Below are 18,788 nucleotides of genomic sequence, written 5' to 3' on the forward strand. Positions count from 1 at the left end.
CGTTTTCTTTAACAAGATGAAATCTGAAGCCTGTGAAACGCTCAGTCCTGCTCCCCCTGAGCAGCTCAGACCCCAGCAGTGATCTGAGCGCGGGGGAAATTCTCTGAGCCACTCAGCTACTTAACACACCCCCAGTAGACACGTGATGAATGATCAGTGTGAAACTAGAAGAGACCGATATGAATGCCTTAATCAACCCAGAAGAAATATGAATATGAAGTACATGAATATTCATCTTCCTCCGCTTTTTCACATCATATTGAGACCCCAGAATTGAGACACTGTATATGTTCAAGTTTAAGTTACTGTGGGTTTTATTCAGAAAGACCCTACACAGCAAATTAATGTCTTAGAAATCACAAAAAAACAAGAGGTCTGCCCTTTTAGCAATCTGACTGGGGTAACCCTTCTAAAAGAGTCCCATAGTAAAAGCATAGCAAAGTGTAATAAAGTACAGGGAAAGCGTGGTACAGCGTTTTAAAGAGAGAAAGAGAGAGAGAGAGACGGAGAGAGCGAGAACAGAGAGAGAAAGAGCGAGACAGAGTGAGAGAACAAGACAGCGAGAGACGGAGAGAGAGAACAAGAGATAGAGAAAGAGGGAGAGAGAGAACAAGAGAGACAGAGAGAGAGAACAAGAGAGATAGAGAGAGGGAGAGACGGAGCGAGACGGAGAGAGAACAAGACAGCGAGAGACAGACGGAGAGAGAGAACAAGAGATAGAGAGAGAGAGACGGAGAGAGAGAACAAGAGATAGAGAAAGAGGGAGAGAGAGAACAAGAGAGATAGAGAGAGGGAGAGACAGAGCGAGACGGAGAGAGAACAAGACAGCGAGAGACAGAGACGGAGAGAGAGAACAAGAGATAGAGAGAGAGACGGAGAGAGAGAACAAGAGATAGAGAAAGAGGGAGAGAGAGAACAAGAGAGATAGAGAGAGGGAGAGACGGAGAGAGCGAGAACAGAGAGAGAGAAAGAGCGAGACGGAGAGAGAGAACAAGACAGCGAGAGACAGAGACGGAGAGAGAACAAGAGAGATTGAGAGAAAGAGGGAGAAAGAGAACAAGAGAGATAGAGAGAGAGAGAGAGAGAGGGTGATAGTCTTTATTCAGAAAGGCATTTGAAGCGGGAGGGAGGACAGAGAAAAGCTGTAGAGGAGAGCTGAACTGAACAAGCTGCTGAAAGGAAGGTGAGCTGGAGTCCCTGTTTCTACCTGCAAGGCTTTTTGTATTCCAGCCACATTTTAAAGTGATTACCTGCTTTAGCATGTGCATATTTTGTGTTTGAAACTATTCTCTGTTTATTATAGTGTTAAAGTGCTGCAGTGCATTATCTTGGCTTAACCCTTTGAACTCCTGTCTTTTTTTATTGTGGTGGTCAGGAGAATGGAATTGGGGTTGACTGTAACACTTCATCAAACCTGCTCTGTGTGCATTTAAAGGGATGTTTGTAATATCTTCTGCATAATAATATTTCATTTCTAGTATCCTGTTGTCAGTAGCACTTTACATGTCTCTAATGACTGTGTATTGACATGGTGGTTACTTAGTGAATACATGTGTGCTTACACATCATTACAATGTTATCATGCAGAGTTATAAATGCACGCTATAACCCCAACCCTTGCTTTTATAAAACTGCATTAACGAGATCAACCCTGGCCATAATAATCTTCTTAAGAAATTGTTTTTCAAGGGCTGTCTTCCCTAAAATAACGAACATAACAAAATGAAAAAGAGATTTCTTCTCTGGCTCCTCATTCTCTTGTATGCATCCTCAGCTTCAGTTCCCGGTCAAGACTTCTACTCCACATGCTTGGAAGATGTCCTCCCCAACCCTGGAGCCAATCTTCTCCACCCCAACCCCTACCAGCGACTCCCCCAGCATCAGCCCTCCAGACCCAGCCTTCAACAGCAGCCTCCCCCCTTCCTCTCTCTCCATCGCAGTGCCCATCTTCACCATGACCCTCGGTGCTGTCTCCAACATCCTCGCCCTGGGGATCCTGCTCCGATCCTACAGTCGTTACCGCCGTCGAACCAAAGCTACGTTTCTCTTCCTGGCCAGCACTCTGGTTTTGACCGACTTCGCTGGCCATGTGATTCCTGGGGCGTTCGCACTCAGGCTATACGCGGCCCGCATGCAATGGGACTCTATTGACCGTTCGGGAGTCTTGTGCCAGCTGTTTGGAGGCTGCATGGTGTTTTTCGGGCTGTGCCCACTCTTTTTGGGCGGCGCCATGGCTGTGGAGCGCTGCGTCGGACTCACAAGGCCTCTCCTGCACTCTTCTGTGGTGACCTCCGGCCATGGCAGGCTGGCCGTGGCTCTCCTCTGCTCCCTCGCTCTCCTGGTGGCTGCCCTGCCTGTGCTCAATGTGGGCCACTACTCCAGGCAGTTTCCTCAGACTTGGTGCTTCCTCCAAGTCCACGGTCCTCTCACTGGAGCCGAACTAGGCCTGACCCTGGTGTTCTCAGGCCTGGGCCTCGCCTCGCTCGCCGTCTCCCTGCTGTGTAACTCCCTGAGCGGGCTGGCTCTCCTGCAGGCCAGGATGGTCAAGCCCAAGGCCTGCTCCGGCACGTCCCTCGATATTGAGATGATGGTCCAGCTCCTGGGAGTCACCCTGGTGTCGTGTGTCTGCTGGAGCCCCTTCCTGGTGAGTTACCACCACAGATTCCTTCCTTATTTACTTCCTTCTGAATCAAGACGTATGCCCAAGTTAAAGATCCAGACAGCTGGTGACACAGACCCTGTCGTACAGTGTAAAGGTAGAACACAGTCCATGTGCAAAATGAATTTGTTCACTCACAGACGTAATCCTTCGGGTAGTTCTTTGTTTTGTTTTTTAATCACATCCTTTTCAAGTCTGAGGGTTCACAGCAATGTTTTGTATCCTAAAAACCATTTCAAGGTGTTTCTAGTTAGTTCCCCACAAGGGAGGCAAACACTACAGCTGCGGCCAAAAGTTTAGCATTACCTTGAATTACAGGATTGAGACATTTTAAACAATATGAACATAATTTAGATCTTTTATTTAACATGATGTATTCACAGAAACTGCAAAATGATATCGCAAAAGTCTAATAGTAATAGTAGTACAGTATTTCATGTTAGATTTTGAAATGTCACATTTTTCAATTTGTGTCAGTTAAGTGTATGGAAAACTACAAAGCGGTGTGTAATTCAATATGTTAACCTAACATTATTCAGCAGGTTTCATTTGTCTTTATGAAGCACAGTGAGTTAATTCTATAGGGTGATGAAAACCTTTGTCCAGAGCTGTAGGAATGACACTTGGGGGGAGACGATGGTTGCATTTAGCATGCCCTGTTTGTTCTGTCTTTTATTTCATGAATGTATAAGGGATGCGCCACTCTCTCTCCCCCTCCTGTTTCAGATCTCCGTGGCTCTGTCAGTCAGCCAGTCGCTCAGCAGCTCACAGTACGACGTGCGGCACTACGAGTGGCTCATGTTCCTGGGCGTGCGGCTGGCTTCCTGGAACCAGATCCTGGACCCCTGGGTCTATATCCTGCTGCGGAGGGCCGTCCTGAGGAAGATCTACCAGATTGTGATCAGGCAGGGAGACCTCAAGGGCAGCAAGCTGGGACGATGGGAAGCCAGCTCCTTCCAGAGCTGTGAAGGGAGAGTCATGAAGCGGGTCTGACCCACCTGCGCACACCCATCTTCAGCTGTGCTTCATGAACCCTCCCTGGGAAAGGAAGCAGTAGGATCTGCACCAGGTCTATATCCCACAGCCTGGATTTCATAGCTCCATAGCCACAGACAGCGAGTTATTTTATAAGTGTAATGACGCTGCTGAAGTCCTGAATTCTACTGAACTGTTGGCTGCAGAACCCGCGCCTTCTCGTGTGTTACTGCGTTCATAAAATTCTTATTTTAATTCCTAGTATTTATTGGTTTGCAGACTTCCTTATCTGCCTAGTACTGTGTGTGCACCCATGGCTGCTTGTTATCATATTGCAAATTTTAAAAACGCCTCCTGCAAAGCTTTAAATAATAATAATAATAATAATAATAATAATAATAATAATAATAATGTAACCTGACTGCACAATTGCGCATGCGCACGAATAAGTGCTTTATTATAATAAAGCAAAAGCGTTCATCACCGCACGCGACAGCGTCAGTGTCTCGTGTCTGTAGCTGCACGTGTCTGTAGCTCAAAGAATGGGACGCGTCTTCATTTAGTTTCGTTAAAGATGTCTTTAGACAATTTGTTCTTGTCTTAAAAAAAAATTGTAAAATACTGAATATATATTTGAAGAAGAAAAAATAACCTTAGTAATAAAACATACTGGCTAAAAAGACTGGCAAAATACATGGTCGAGATGTTTGTCGAAATGTATTCCTACATTTATTTTTAGTAGGACTAAGTATATTGACTAATTTTAGGGAAAAAAAATCTCTGTACAAAACCAAATGATAATAATAATAATTTCACCAGTAGAAAGTACACGTTTCATAATTATACACCATACGACATGTTCCCTAACAATTCAAATGTCAACATAACTGCCGCACGCAGCATTTTGAAAAATAAAGATAAAAGCGACTTTACCTGTTGCGTTGTTTGTCTGTTTGTCGGTTTCACTTTTTTTATGTAGAACTGTTCCTGACTGTTGGTAAAGACACCAAACAGCTTGGCTGACAGTTGCCTTGCCCGTTTCTTCTGCTGTATCTCACTCCTTGCCCGACAAGTGGCGCCTCAATACTACATAACGCGGCTCTTTCTGAAAACTACAACTCCCATAAGCACACGCGGCAGACAAACACGCCCGTTCTAAACTCGTCTGCCTACGAAGGGTGTGAGGGAGTAACACTAGCCAATAGAATCAGTCTAGGGGCGGCGACTCTGCTTTGGACAATGGGGGGGGGGGGGGGTAGTGAGCTAACACCCGCTGAGTTAGAGAGATCAGGTAACACTAGACTTCCAGAAGGAAATTAAAAAAACAACAGAAAACGCTGTAACCCGGAGTTGAATAAGACTGCAGCTGGACGTTTTTGCAGGAAAACTTTGTTTATGAAATCCGCAATTATTATTACCCAAAACGGGCATCGACAAAAACCGGGTGCTTCAGAGTAGGGCAGTCGGCAGAGTAGCACTGTGACCCGGGGAAGACGAGCACACTACGACCATCGGAAAGGACATCCGTAAATCCGTCAGGTAGGTGCCTGGATCGCGGCTTATGAACGGTGTAGTACCGGGGCTGTAACAAAGCCAGCTGTGTATAGACTGCTACGACTGGTGGACTTTACTGTGGAACTGAACCACAAAACGACGAGCCTAAATATGTTGTTATATTGACGTGGGTTGCACGCTGGTCGGCTAATGCGTTGGAAATGCAGGCTGTGTGGTCCGGTGGTTAAAGAAAAGGGCTTGAGGTCTCCGGTTCAAATCCTGGCTCACTCACTGTGTGACCCCGAGCAAGTCACTTTAACAAACTTGAGCTCTGGTCTTTCAAGTGAGACGCTGTTGTAAGTGACTCTGCAGCTGATGCATAGCTCACACACCCTAGTCTCTGTAAGTCGCCTTGGATAAAGGCGTCTGCTGAAATAAACACATAATTAAATGTGCACTTACTCCCCTTGTTTGTAATAAGAAACACATGGACGTTTCTATGAAGGGCATTAGTTGTGAGGATATATATATATATATATATAATTAGCAAGAATGGAGAGTGAACAGGTATGGACAGGTTGAGGGAAAAATAAGTCATGTCAAAATGACAGCATGCCCAACCTCACCCTCCCTCACCCAGCAAAACAAGTTCGACAAATGAAAGTTTAAACTCCCTAGAAATCCTCCAGTCATCCAACAGATAATATTACTACTGTAGTATTGACAGCCAGTTAATGTTGTGCGTCTGTTGCTGTGATATTGCATCTTGATTCATCTAACTTGTGCTCACTCTGCGGTGTTGCTGTAGTAATCTACATGCATGGATGTGGAAACATAAGATTCAGAACAGGATAAGATTCACAACCAGGGCCTTTCAGCGTCAGGGAAGGCGTGTGGGAAAGCAGGGACAGGTGCTGACCCGACCCGTAACTCTTCTGTCCCGATTCAGGATGCGGGGTCTGGCCAGCGCCTCCCTGTCCGCGGGCTCGCTCAGCCTGCTCCGTCTCTTCGGGGTCCCCTGGTCCTGGGGTCTGGCCGTCAGCCTGGGGGTCTACCTGGGCACCGGGGGCTGGCGTTACCTCCGCATCGTGGTCAAGACTGCCAAGAGAGACGTCATGTGAGTACAAACACACACACACACAGGAACACACTGCACTGCACCAGCGTTACTGAAACACAACCAAGAGAGACGTCATGTGAGTACAAACACACACACACACAGGAACACACTGCACCAGCGTTACTGAAACACAACCAAGAGAGACGTCATGTGAGTACAAACACACACACACACACACACACAGGAACACACTGCACTGCACCAGCGTTACTGTAACACAACCAAGAGAGACATCATGTGAGTACAAACACACACACACACACACAGGAACACACTGCACTGCAGCAGCGTTACTGAAACACAACCAAGAGAGACGTCATGCGAGTACAAACACACACACACACACACACAGGAACACACTGCACTGCACCAGCGTTACTGTAACACAACCAAGAGAGACGTCATGTGAGTACAAACACACACACACACACACAGGAACACACTGCACCAGCGTTACTGTAACACAACCAAGAGAGACGTCATGCGAGTACAAACACACACACACACACAGGAACACACTGCACTGCACCAGCGTTACTGAAACACAACCAAGAGAGACGTCATGTGAGTACAAACACACACACACACACACACACAGGAACACACTGCACCAGCGTTACTGAAACACAACCAAGAGAGACGTCATGTGAGTACAAACACACACACACACACACACACAGGAACACACTGCACTGCACCAGCGTTACTGAAACACAACCAAGAGAGACGTCATGTGAGTACAAACACACACACACACACACACAGGAACACACTGCACTGCACCAGCGTTACTGAAACACAACCAAGAGAGACGTCATGTGAGTACAAACACACACACACACAGGAACACACTGCACCAGCGTTACTGAAACACAACCAAGAGAGACGTCATGTGAGTACAAACACACACACACACAGGAACACACTGCACCAGCGTTACTGAAACACAACCAAGAGAGACGTCATGCGAGTACAAACACACACACACACACACACACAGGAACACACTGCACTGCACCAGCGTTACTGAAACACAACCAAGAGAGACGTCATGTGAGTACAAACACACACACACACAGGAACACACTGCACCAGCGTTACTGAAACACAACCAAGAGAGACGTCATGTGAGTACAAACACACACACACACACACACACAGGAACACACTGCACTGCACCAGCGTTACTGAAACACAACCAAGAGAGACGTCATGTGAGTACAAACACACACACACACACACACAGGAACACACTGCACTGCACCAGCGTTACTGAAACACAACCAAGAGAGACGTCATGTGAGTACAAACACACACACACACACATACACACACAGGAACACACTGCACTGCACCAGCGTTACTGAAACACAACCAAGAGAGACGTCATGTGAGTACAAACACACACACACACACACACAGGAACACACTGCACTGCAGCAGCGTTACTGAAACACAACCAAGAGAGACGTCATGCGAGTACAAACACACACACACACACACACAGGAACACACTGCACTGCACCAGCGTTACTGTAACACAACCAAGAGAGACGTCATGCGAGTACAAACACACACACACACAAGGATTATTACATTACACCCCCAGTTATAATAACCACCAACAGATATGTAACCTCTCCAGCCTTTGCTGTTTTCCTCCGCAGTGGTCTGTACGTGCTCCTACGAGTCAAGTTCTGCCTCTACAGACACCTCCGGGCCGGCAGCACCATCCCCTCCATCTTCAGCGCCACGGCCCGCAGGCACCCGGACAAGCCCGCCCTGATCCAGGAGGGCACCGGGGAGGTGTGGAGCTTCTCCCAGCTGGACGAGATGTCCAACGGGGTGGCCCAGCTTGTGCTGTCCCTGGGACTGGCTCCGGGGGCCGTGGTGGCTGTGTTCATGGAGAGCCGGCCCCTCTTCGTGGCTCTGTGGCTGGGCATGGCCAAGGTGGGCGTGGAGGCCGCCCTCATCAACTTCAACCTGCGACGGGATTCGCTGCTGCACTGTGTGGGCGTGTCCGGGGCCCGGGCTGTCATCTTTGGGGCGGAGCTAGCAGAGGGTGAGTGGAGTCTGTCTGTCTGTCTGTCTGTCTGTCTTTATCCCTTTATCCTAGTTTCGGCAGTATAATTGATATTGAATTGAAAATATTTCTGCTTCTCTTGAAATAACCATTTTTAACACTGAAATTCCTTGGAAAAACAGTCCTTGTATGTGAGAAACAGTGCTCTGGCTTTATATTAAAAACTCTACAAGTGAAAAGCATTCAGAGAAAAAGAGCGAGTGTGTGAGAGGAAAGCTGCCAGTTAAGTCGCAGTCAAAGTGAATATTTGAGCTGATTCATTTGCTGTGGTTTCTTTGGCATGTATTCTGTATTGTATCTGTTAGACACTCTCCCTCTCTCTCTGCAGTGTGGGAGGTAAGTGGATCACTAGTAGCAATCTCAGACTCTCTCTGTATCTCCTCTCTCTCTCTCTCTCTCTCCCTCTCTCTCACCCTCACTGGCTCTCTCCTCTCTCTGTCTCTGTGTCAGCGATGTGGGAGGTGAGAGACTCCCTCAGTAAAGACATGCTGTGCCTCTGCACTGGTGATGTCAGCCCTGATCGAGTGCTTCAGATCGGAGCGAAGCCCCTGGATCCTCTGCTGGCCTCGGCTTCCAAACTGCCTCCCCCAGTCACACACAGCAAGGGCTTCAACGGTGAGTGCAGCAAACACGCAGTGTGCCAGAGAGCACTGCACTGCACTACACTGCACTACACTACACTACACTGCACTGCACTGCACTACACACACACAGCGTGCCAGAGAGCACTGCGCTGCACTACACTGCACTACACACACACACACACACACAGCGTGCCAGAGAGCACTGCACTACACTACACTGCACTGCACTACACACACACAGCGTGCCAGAGAGCACTGCACTGCACTGCACTACACTACACTACACTACACTGCACTACACACACAGCGTGCCAGAGAGCACTGCACTGCACTACACTGCACTGCACTGCACTGCACTACACACACACAGCGTGCCAGAGAGCACTGCACTGCACTACACTACCCTACACACACACACACACACACACACAGTCTGCCAGAGAACCCTTCACTACACTACCCTACACACACACACACACACACACACACACACACACACACAGTGTGCCAGAGAGCCCTTCACTACACTACCCTACACACACACACACACACACACACACACACACACACAGTGTGACAGAGAACCCTTCACTACACTGTACACACACACACACACACACACACACACACACACACACACACACCCTGGTTGTCTCACTGCCACACTCTGCTGCCCTCATTCCCTCTTCAGTCATTGTGTGCAGCATGGCATCCTGTTGCTACATTTCCTATCTGCAGCTCTGCCCCAAACAATTATAGGATTGACACTTAATTTAAAAAACAACAAGAAAACATGATCTGAACTTAATTTAGATCGCAAAAGTCTACTGGAAGCCAGAATAATAGTCTAGTAGTCATGTTAGAATTCGAAATGTCACATTTTTCAGTTTTTTGTCAGTTTTTTTTTTTATGATGTGGGAAACTCCAAAGCGGTGTGTAATTCAATATGTTACAGTCACATCATTCAGCAGGTTTTGTTCCACTTCATGAAGCACACTGAGTTTGTTCTAGAGGGTGATGCAGCACTGTTGGCCAGGGCTGTAAGGATCTATTTTATAATTTTCAAAGTTTTGGTAACTTCTCAAACTCTGTAGCGTTCACACAAACTGTTTTCAAATTTCTGAAAATGAAAATAAAAAAATTAAAAAAGGCTTGGTAGAATATTCTGATGGTGTTAATGAAGCAAGCGCAGAAACACTAAGAATTGGTGGGACAGCACCATGGTTATACATCAGACTGGGGTTGAGTTTGAGAGTGCTGTGCACCCCCACACAGGACAGAACATGTAGGTGGGACAGCACCATGGTTATACATCAGACTGGGGTTGAGTTTGAGAGTGCCGTGCACCCCCACACAGGACAGAACGTGCAGGTGGGACAGCACCATGGTTATACATCAGACTGGGGTTGAGTTTGAGAGTGCCGTGGAGGGCAGAGCTGTGTGTGATCAGACTTATCAATGTTTACATGTTTTCTGTTCTTTCCATTTCTGGAGCAACTTTTACAAACACTAGAGGCCCTGATTTTGAGGGTGAAGCCTCCTCAAGATCTCAGGATATTCACACAGTATCTGAAAGGGTCCAAATATTTGTATACAATCTAGAGAGAACCACATCTTCCTGTGTGGAGAGAGTTCTCTCTCTCTCTCTCTCTCTCTCTCTCTCTCTCTCTCTCTCTCTCTCCACAAACTGACAGGCACTCGCTCGGAATGTAACCTTTCCCCTAGTTCCCCCCCCCTCTCACCCACACAGTCACACTTTGACAGACTGAGAACAGCAACCCTACACACTGCCACTGATTCAGCTCCTATAATTAGCCTTGTTACTGTGAACTGAAGAGCGAAATCACCCCGGAATATTGGGATACTCCAGGTTGCTACGGAAACTCATTCTGTTGGAGGGTAGTAGCTTTCACAAAAAAAAAACAAAAAAACGAACGCTCAGCGCCTTCAAGTACCAAATACGTTTCTCTTTGAGGAAATCAAAACCCAAACTGTCTTTCTGGAATGTGATGCATTCTAATTCAGTGTGCTTCCGTTCTCAAACGCTGAAATCTTTTACAAGTGTGACATGGCATGTGTTGGAGGAGAGTCCAGTGAGATTTCAGTGAATATAGTTAAAGAGAACATTTAAATAGCAGGGAGAGGCCAGTTAAAGACACTCCGAAATAATGACAAAGCATCCTGTCCTGAATGAGGACAGAGGCACTTCATGGGTTAAACCCTCTCGAGACCGTTGATCTGTACTGTCAGTAACTGTTGTAACTCATTCTTCTGACTTTCTGTTAGTGTGACAGAGCAGACATGACCCAGCGTGCGTGAGAAATGCTCTGCACACTTGATGTGCGCTCATCACTAAACACTTCAACATTGCAAACTGGCTTCACTGGAGGAGCAAAGCAGCGAAACTTACCAAAAACCAAAGTGCTTCTTGTGAATTGTTTGGGAAGGTTTTTGGTCGGGCAGCGTTGTGGACAGCTCTGGTTGGTTCATGTACCTCAGTTTGACCTTTTCCCCAGTTTCATCACAGTCATGCTGTCCCACAGTGCCAGCACACGAGTGCCTGTCCTAACCACACACACACACACGCTCACATGCACGCACACACACACACTCTCTGTCTCTCTCTCTCTCTCTCTCTCTCTCTCTCTCACACACAGGCCTGGCACACTGGCTCAATCACCCCACTTCTCGGTGCCCAGTCACTGCCCAGTTAAGCGTGGTCTGTCCCTGTGTGTCTCGAATGATTTAAAGGAGCAGCGCAGTGCGTTTCAATAAGAAGATTCTTCTAGTGCTGTTTTCCATTGAGTGTTGCGGAAGTCCAGTTTGGCTTGTGCTTTGTAATCGATCTCTTGCTTATATAAGAGTCTCTTAGGTTTCAGATGGATCACTCTCATGTGACAGTCTAGGCGTACACACTGGATCACTCATACTGGGACACAGTGCTGGAAAACTCTGCACAAAGCAACGGTCTTACTTAACATTTTCAAAGTACCAAATTCTTTCCCAGTTGAAATGTTGAAGCGTAAAACAAAAAATATCACCAACCATTTGTAAGCAGAATCAATAGCCAGGCAAAGTGTATTTTCCACTTCTGATATGAATGTTTGACCAGGGGAAGCAGAAACTTACCCTCTCCCTCCCTCCCTCCCTCCCTCCCTCGCCCTCCCTCCCTCCCTCTCCCCCTTTCTCTTCCTGTATCCCTCCCCTTCTCACTCTCTCCTCCCTCTTACGCTCTCTCTCTCCCTCCCCCTCTATCTCCCTCCCCCTTTCTCTCGCTCTCATCCTCTCCCGCTCTCATCCTCTCCCCTGTCTTTCCCTCTATCTCCCTCTCTCCTTCTCCCTCCCCCTCGCTCCCTCCCCCCTCTCTCTTGCTCTCTCCCTCTCCCTCTCATCCTCTCCCCTCTATCTCCCTCCCTCTCTCTCCTTCTCCCTCCCCCTCTCACTCTCCCCCCTCTCCCTCTCTCTCCCCCTCTCTCTCTCCTTCTGTCTCTCTCCCTCTATCTCCCTCCCTCCCTCTCCCTGTCTCTCTCCCTCGCTCTCCCTCTCTCCCTCTCGCTCTCCCCCCTCTCCCTCTCTCTCTCCCCCCTCTCCCTCTCTCTCTCCCTCTCTCTCTCTCGCTCTCCCCCCTCTCTCCCTCTCTCTCCCTCTCTCTCCCCCTCTCCCCCTCTCTCCCTCTCTCCCTCTCTCCCTCTCTCCCTCTCCCTCTCTCTCTCTCTCGCTCTCCCCCCTCTCTCTCTCTCTCTCCCTCTCTCCCTCTCTCCCTCTCCCTCCCTCTCTCACACTCTTCCCCCTCTCTTCCAGATCGCCTCTTTTACATCTACACGTCTGGTACCACCGGCCTGCCCAAAGCAGCCATCGTCGTGCAGAGCAGGTGAGTCACAGCCTGCGCTGTCCTGGCTGTGAGTGCAGAGACACGCGTCCTTGTAATGCAGCTCTGTGACTTTGCAATGCTCCCGATCCTAAAGCGTGCTGCTGTCTGTGCCCCCCTCGTCCCGCAGGTATTACCGCATCGCTGCCTTCGGGTACCACGCCTTTGGAATGCGCCCTGATGATGTGCTGTACGACTGCCTCCCTCTCTACCACTCCGCAGGTACCCTGCCTGCCTGCCTGCCTTTCTAAGCCATGCTGTTGGTCTCGGTGTGCTTCTCTGATCACTTCTCTGACACCGGCTGCTCTCCCTGTCTCCTCTGCCTCTCAGGGAACATCATGGGAGTGGGGCAGTGTCTGATCAACGGTCTCACTGTCGTCATCAAAAAGAAATTCTCAGCCAGCAAATTCTGGGAGGACTGCATCAAATACGACTGCACTGTGAGTATCACCGCTGCCTCGCTCTCTCTCTCTCTCTCTCTCTCTCTCTCTCTCTCTCTCTGTCCCCTCTTGCCTCCCTCCCTCCCTCACTCTCCCTCTCTCTCTTTTTCTCCCTCTCCCTCTCTCTCTCTCTCCCTCCCTCTCTCTCCTTCTCTGCCCCCTCTTCTCTCGCTCTCTCTCTCCCCTTCTCTGCCCCCTCTCCTCTCTTTCCCTCCCTCTTCTCTCTCTCTGCCCCCTCTTCTCTCTCTCTCTCCCTCCCTCTCTCTCCTTCTCTGCCCCCTCTCCTCTCTTTCCCTCCCTCTTCTCTCTCTCTGCCCCCTCTTCTCTCTCTCTCTTTCCCTCCTCCTCTCTCTCCCCTTCTGCAGTTTTCAGTTGAATTGGAAAATGAATCCGTTCAAAGGGGTGGCATCACAGAAACGTTTGCCTAAGGGATAAACCCCAGCTTGTCTGTGCTGCCCCCTGGTGGTGGCTGCAGGTGGTGCAGTACATCGGTGAGATCTGCCGCTACCTGCTGAGCCAGCCGCGCCGAGCCCCGGAGAGCAGACACCGCGTGAGGCTGGCCGTGGGGAACGGGCTGAGGCCCAGCGTGTGGGAGGCCTTCACTCAGAGATTCAGCATCAAGCAAGTGGGGGAGTTCTACGGGGCCACAGAGTGTAACTGCAGCATCGCCAACATGGACGGCAAGGTGAGTCCCCCCCCCCTCCCTCTCTCTGCAGTGAGTACGTGTCCTGAGCAGAGTTCAGGCAGTGAGCCGCTGTCTCAACGCATGGACAGTGCTGTGTTTTGACTTGGGTGTGGACAGTGCTGTGTTTTTGACTCGGCTGTGGACAGTGCTGTGTTTTTGACTCGGCTGTGGACAGTGCTGTGTTTTTGACTCAGGTGGGATCGTGTGGCTTCAACAGCATGATCCTGCCCAATGTCTACCCCATCCGACTGGTCAAGGTGAACGAGGAAACCATGGAGCTGATCAGAGGCCAGGACGGGCTGTGCGTGCCCTGCACACCTGGTGAGCGTGTCTGTGCTTCTCTCTGTGTGTGATGGTCTCTTTGTGTGTCTCTCTGTGTCTGCGTGTCTCTCTGTGTGTCTCTGCGTGTCTCTCTGTGTGTGATGGTGTCTCTGCGTGTCTCTCTGTGTGACGGTCTCTCTACGTGTCTCTGTGTGTGTGATGGTCTCTCTCTGTGTGAAGGTGTCTCTCTGCATGTCTCTCTGTGTGTCTCTCTGTGTGACGGTCTCTCTCTCTGCGTGTCTGCAGGAGAGCCCGGGTTGCTGGTGGGTCGGATCAATCAGCAGGACCCCCTGCGCAGGTTCGACGGCTACGCCAGCGAGGCAGCGACCAGCAAGAAGATCGGAAACAACGTGTTTAAACAGGGAGACACAGCGTACCTCTCAGGTCAGCACTCTGTCCTTCTGCAAACCCCCAGGACAGGCCTGCAGCAATTCCAATTCCAATTTCTTTTAAAAATCAATTCCAATTCCAATTCCTTTTAAAATCAATTCCAATTCCAATTCCTTTTAAAACCAATTCCAATTCCTTTTAAAATCAATTCCAATTCCAATTCCTTTTAAAATCAATTCCAATTCCAATTCCTTTTAAAATCAATTCCAGTTCCATTTCTAATCCCTTTGAAGGAATTGGAATTGATATTTTAGAGACATAATAATTGTTGTGATTATTCACTGCTTTCATTTGAAGCCAATTTTAATAGAAATACCTGTCTCTGTCTCTCTCTCTCTCTGTCTGTCTCTCTGTCTGTCTGTCTGTCTCCCTCCCTGTCTCTGTCTGCCTGTCTCTCTCTTTCTCCCTCTCTCTCTTTCTTTCTCTCTCTCTCCCTCCCTCTCCCTCCCCCTCTCTCTCTCTGTCTCTCTCTCTCTCCATCTCTCTCTCTCTCACTGTGTCTCTCTCTCTCTCTCTGTCTCTCACTCTCTCTCTCTCTCGCTCTCTCTCTCTGTGTCACTCTCTCTCTCTTTCTGTCTCTCTCTCTGTCTCTCTCTCTCTCAGGAGACGTGCTGGTGATGGACGAGCTGGGCTACATGTATTTCCGGGACCGCAGTGGGGACACGTTCCGCTGGCGAGGGGAGAACGTCTCCACCACAGAGGTGGAGGGGACCCTGAGCTCCCTGCTCAACCAGGCCGACGTGGCCGTGTACGGGGTCCCTGTGCCAGGTACAGCATCACCCTGTGGAGTGGAAATGTGTGGCCAGCGCTGTCGGATGAAAATGAATCTGAAGTCAGGTTTGATATTGACTGCAGCATCCTGAACCAGCCTGCAGGATCAGTCAAGCTGGTTATCTGGGTCTTGTGATCAGTGCGCTACCATGGGAGGTCATTTTATTCAGTGCTTTGATATTATTTGTGTGTGTGTGTGTCTCTCTATCTCTGTATTGATCTCTTTAGGTGTTGAAGGTGTGTGTCTCTCTCTATATCTCTGTATGGATCTCTTCTCTAGGTGTTGAAGGTGTGTGTCTCTCTCTATATCTCTGTATGGATCTCTTCTCTAGGTGTTGAAGGTGTGTCTCTCTCTCTATATCTCTGTATGGATCTCTTCTCTAGGTGTTGAAGGTGTGTGTCTCTCTCTATATCTCTGTATGGATCTCTTCTCTAGGTGTTGAAGGTGTGTCTCTCTCTCTATATCTCTGTATTGATCTCTTCTCTAGGTGTTGAGGGGAAGGCAGGCATGGTCTCTATTGCAGTGCAGGACGGCCTCTTTGACCCGGCTCAGTTCTACACAGAGATCCAGAAGGTTCTGCCCCCGTACGCCCGGCCCGTCTTCCTGAGGATCTCCCCCGAGGTGGCCACCACAGGTAGGGACAGTGGGCCGCAGCGCCCTGCCTCTCTCAGGCCCGCGGGCTCTCTGACTGTGTGTTCATTTCAATGTGTCCTGCACTGATTACGTGACCCCCCCTCTCTGTGCTGCCTCCCCCAGGCACTTTCAAGATCCAGAAGACTCGTTTACAGAGGGAGGGGTTCGACCCCCGCCACTCCCCCGACCAGATCTACTTCCTGAACTCGCGGGCGGGACGCTATGATCCCCTGGATGAGGGTCTGCACAGAGCCATACTGGAGGGGCGTGTGTCTGTGTGAGAGACAGACAGACAGACAGACAGACAGACAGACAGACAGGGGCACTGCGCCACACTGCAGCCAGAATCTGACCCCTGGCAAATAGTGTCCCCTGACACCAGCCTGCTTTCACATCGATACGTGCCAAATACTGTCCCCTGCAGAGCCCTGTCTGCGAGCAGATTGAAATCTCAAGTGCAATTCACTGTATTCATGGAGTAACACAGCAGTCTTAAGCCATGCATGGGTCATGTTGTTTAGAGTCACTGTGTGTCGTTTTGTGTTTGTCGTTCATCCCTGAAGTTTAACGCTCCCCTGCGTCCTCTATAGAGCTCGCAAACGCGTCTTCTCTCTGAGTACAGCAGGCACACCAGAGTGTAACCGTTAGCATGTCCCCCCCTGCAACACTGCCCCCGGTGGAAGAAATACAACCTTCTCACATCCACAAGGGGGCAGGCTGGTTTAGTTCAGTCTGTTAGTGTATTCACTGTGTGTCCACAGGCAGGGCCAGCACAGGTATATCTCAATAGTGCAGCACTGATACAGAGAGACCTAGGAGACCAAACTCAATAAAATAACACTGAAGAAAACAATTCCTATACATCCGAAAATACTACACATTCATGTGAAGTGACTTGCTCAGGGTCACACAGTGAGACAGTCAGTGGTAGAGGTGGGATTTGAACCAGTGACCTTCTGGTTACAAGCACTGGACTTTAACCACTGGACCACACTGCCTCCCAAACACACGCACAGTGATTCTAAACAAGAAGACGACATTGGATAAGATGCCTGTGATACTCCAGAGCCAGGCCAAGCTGCTGTTTAAACACAGCAGCATGCTCTATGAATAGCAGCTTCCCCATGCTGGGAGCGTCTTTTCTAATGGATCACGTGAGATCGGTGTGACGCGATGGCCGCGCCTGCAGGTTACTCACGTGGCTTTGTAAGCTGTACTTCAGCAAGTATAGGTCGATATTCGCACAGACCGTGTTTCACTGCCGTCGCTTTGTCCTTCCTGAGAGCTAATAGAAGGAAAGAAGTACATGTTAACGTCATTAAAACAGAAACTGACAGACGGACTGCCTGTCGGTCACAAAAATAATAATCGCTGAACCCTAACATGCAACGCAACTGATGCTAAAATGTCTCATGTGCACTTTTATCAGTATCCACTAGAGGGCAGCATTGCGCTCGATTGCTAGTCTCCTCTGATGGAGAGACTTCCAAACCTTAAAAAGAAAAACGACCGGAACAAATTAATTGTTTTGTATCATTTTTACTTTTTAAAATGTGCCAACGTTAGCGGGTATAAAAAGGGAATAGTGAAATATCTTAACTTGATTAAATGAAAGTGCTGTTAAATACTGGATTCTTAACTCGTTTTTTATATATATTATTATTTTTGAAACATTAGTTGATGCAACACCTGGTATAAATGCTACCGTCAGGATGTTGCCTTGACGACAACATTCAGACAAGTATTTAGGGCTTCCATGTATTATACAGAACGTGTGAAATTCAAGTTTCTTTCATCTGAGTTTCCACACTGTATAACTGATGGGTCCGTGTGTTCAAGGGTTTGTGGAGTTGGGAGGTGTAGCGCCAGGTTTGAATCTGCAGGGCTGGTTAAACTGCTATAGTGAACGAGAGCGTCTCAAACAGAGATGCTCGTTAATTACACTAAAACTTGGAGAAGCTGTGGCCTTGCATTTACTAGGAGCTTGAGGCGTGGAGACTGAAAGGGTGCTCCCTGCAGTGCAGAGAGAAAGGGTGCTCCCTCCAGTCCAGGGCAGGCTTGAGGCATGGAGACTGAACTGCTCCCTCCCTCACCTCCCTAAGAGAAAGGGTGCTCCCTCCAGTCCAGGGCAGGCTTGAGGCATGGAGACTGAACTGCTCCCTCCCTCACTCCCTAAGAGAAAGGGTGCTCCCTCCAGTCCAGGGCAGGCTTGAGACATGGAGACTGAACTGCTCCCTCCCTCACCCCCTAAGAGAAAGGGTGCTCCCTCCAGTCCAGGGCAGGCTTGAGGCATGGAGACTGAACTGCTCCCTCCCTCACCTCCCTAAGAGAAAGGGTGCTCCCTCCAGTCCAGGGCAGGCTTGAGACATGGAGACTGAACTGCTCCCTCCCTCACCCCCTAAGAGAAAGGGTGCTGAATGTTTTCTTTTTCTCGTTCACATTTTAAAATAAGTTTCTAACTGACAGAATTTTTAACTACCTGTTTTTAACTGACGAATTCATGTTGATTAAAATTTTAATGTAAGTTTGTGTGGACTGTGTTTGTGGTTTTCTTCATTCATCTCAATACAAAAGCATGTATGTTAACTTCAGTGGTGCAGTCCATGCACTGTGCAAATTTTTTTTTTTGCAAGAAAAGGCTTAAAACAGGACAGTACTAAAGATAAGTCCAGTTAAACGTTGACGTGTTTTTTGCTAATTTTTTGTATTGTTAAAAGTTTAAACTCTTTAGAAAGCCTCTATTGATCCAATGGAAAACAGTAAT

General features: G+C 48.6%; 2 protein-coding genes across 2 annotated transcripts; both read left to right on the forward strand.

Moving 5' to 3' along the window:
* The first annotated feature begins 557 nt into the window (after positions 1–557).
* On the forward strand, positions 558–4,566 carry LOC131705078 (prostaglandin E2 receptor EP1 subtype-like). The gene is made up of 3 exons (XM_059007269.1): positions 558–1,183; positions 1,775–2,644; positions 3,386–4,566. The coding sequence occupies exons 2-3, from the start codon at positions 1,817–1,819 to the stop codon at positions 3,650–3,652; spliced, it is 1,095 nt and encodes a 364-aa protein (XP_058863252.1). The 5' UTR covers positions 558–1,183; positions 1,775–1,816; the 3' UTR covers positions 3,653–4,566.
* Positions 4,567–4,880: 314 nt separating this feature from the next.
* LOC117965647 (long-chain fatty acid transport protein 1-like) lies at positions 4,881–18,548 on the forward strand. Its single transcript, XM_059007000.1, has 13 exons — positions 4,881–5,173; positions 6,078–6,245; positions 7,916–8,310; positions 8,782–8,946; positions 12,717–12,786; positions 12,914–13,005; positions 13,114–13,223; positions 13,699–13,908; positions 14,103–14,229; positions 14,476–14,613; positions 15,223–15,387; positions 15,879–16,025; positions 16,148–18,548. Exons 2-13 carry the CDS (start codon positions 6,079–6,081, stop codon positions 16,303–16,305), a joined length of 1,944 nt encoding a protein of 647 aa, XP_058862983.1. The 5' UTR covers positions 4,881–5,173; position 6,078; the 3' UTR covers positions 16,306–18,548.
* The last annotated feature ends 240 nt before the right edge of the window (positions 18,549–18,788 follow it).

Source organism: Acipenser ruthenus, chromosome 34 (assembly GCF_902713425.1).
Source record: "Acipenser ruthenus chromosome 34, fAciRut3.2 maternal haplotype, whole genome shotgun sequence".
NCBI classification, from domain to species: domain Eukaryota; kingdom Metazoa; phylum Chordata; class Actinopteri; order Acipenseriformes; family Acipenseridae; genus Acipenser; species Acipenser ruthenus.

Coding starts and splice junctions, on each gene's coding strand:
- LOC131705078 (XM_059007269.1), top strand. CDS start 1,817: ATGTCCTCCCCAACCCTGGAGCCAATCTTCTCCACCCCAACCCCTACC. Junction 2,645..3,385: donor TCTGCTGGAGCCCCTTCCTG/GTGAGTTACCAC, acceptor CTCCTGTTTCAG/ATCTCCGTGGCTCTGTCAGT.
- LOC117965647 (XM_059007000.1), top strand. CDS start 6,079: ATGCGGGGTCTGGCCAGCGCCTCCCTGTCCGCGGGCTCGCTCAGCCTG. Junction 6,246..7,915: donor ACTGCCAAGAGAGACGTCAT/GTGAGTACAAAC, acceptor TTTCCTCCGCAG/TGGTCTGTACGTGCTCCTAC. Junction 8,311..8,781: donor TGGGGCGGAGCTAGCAGAGG/GTGAGTGGAGTC, acceptor TCTCTGTGTCAG/CGATGTGGGAGGTGAGAGAC.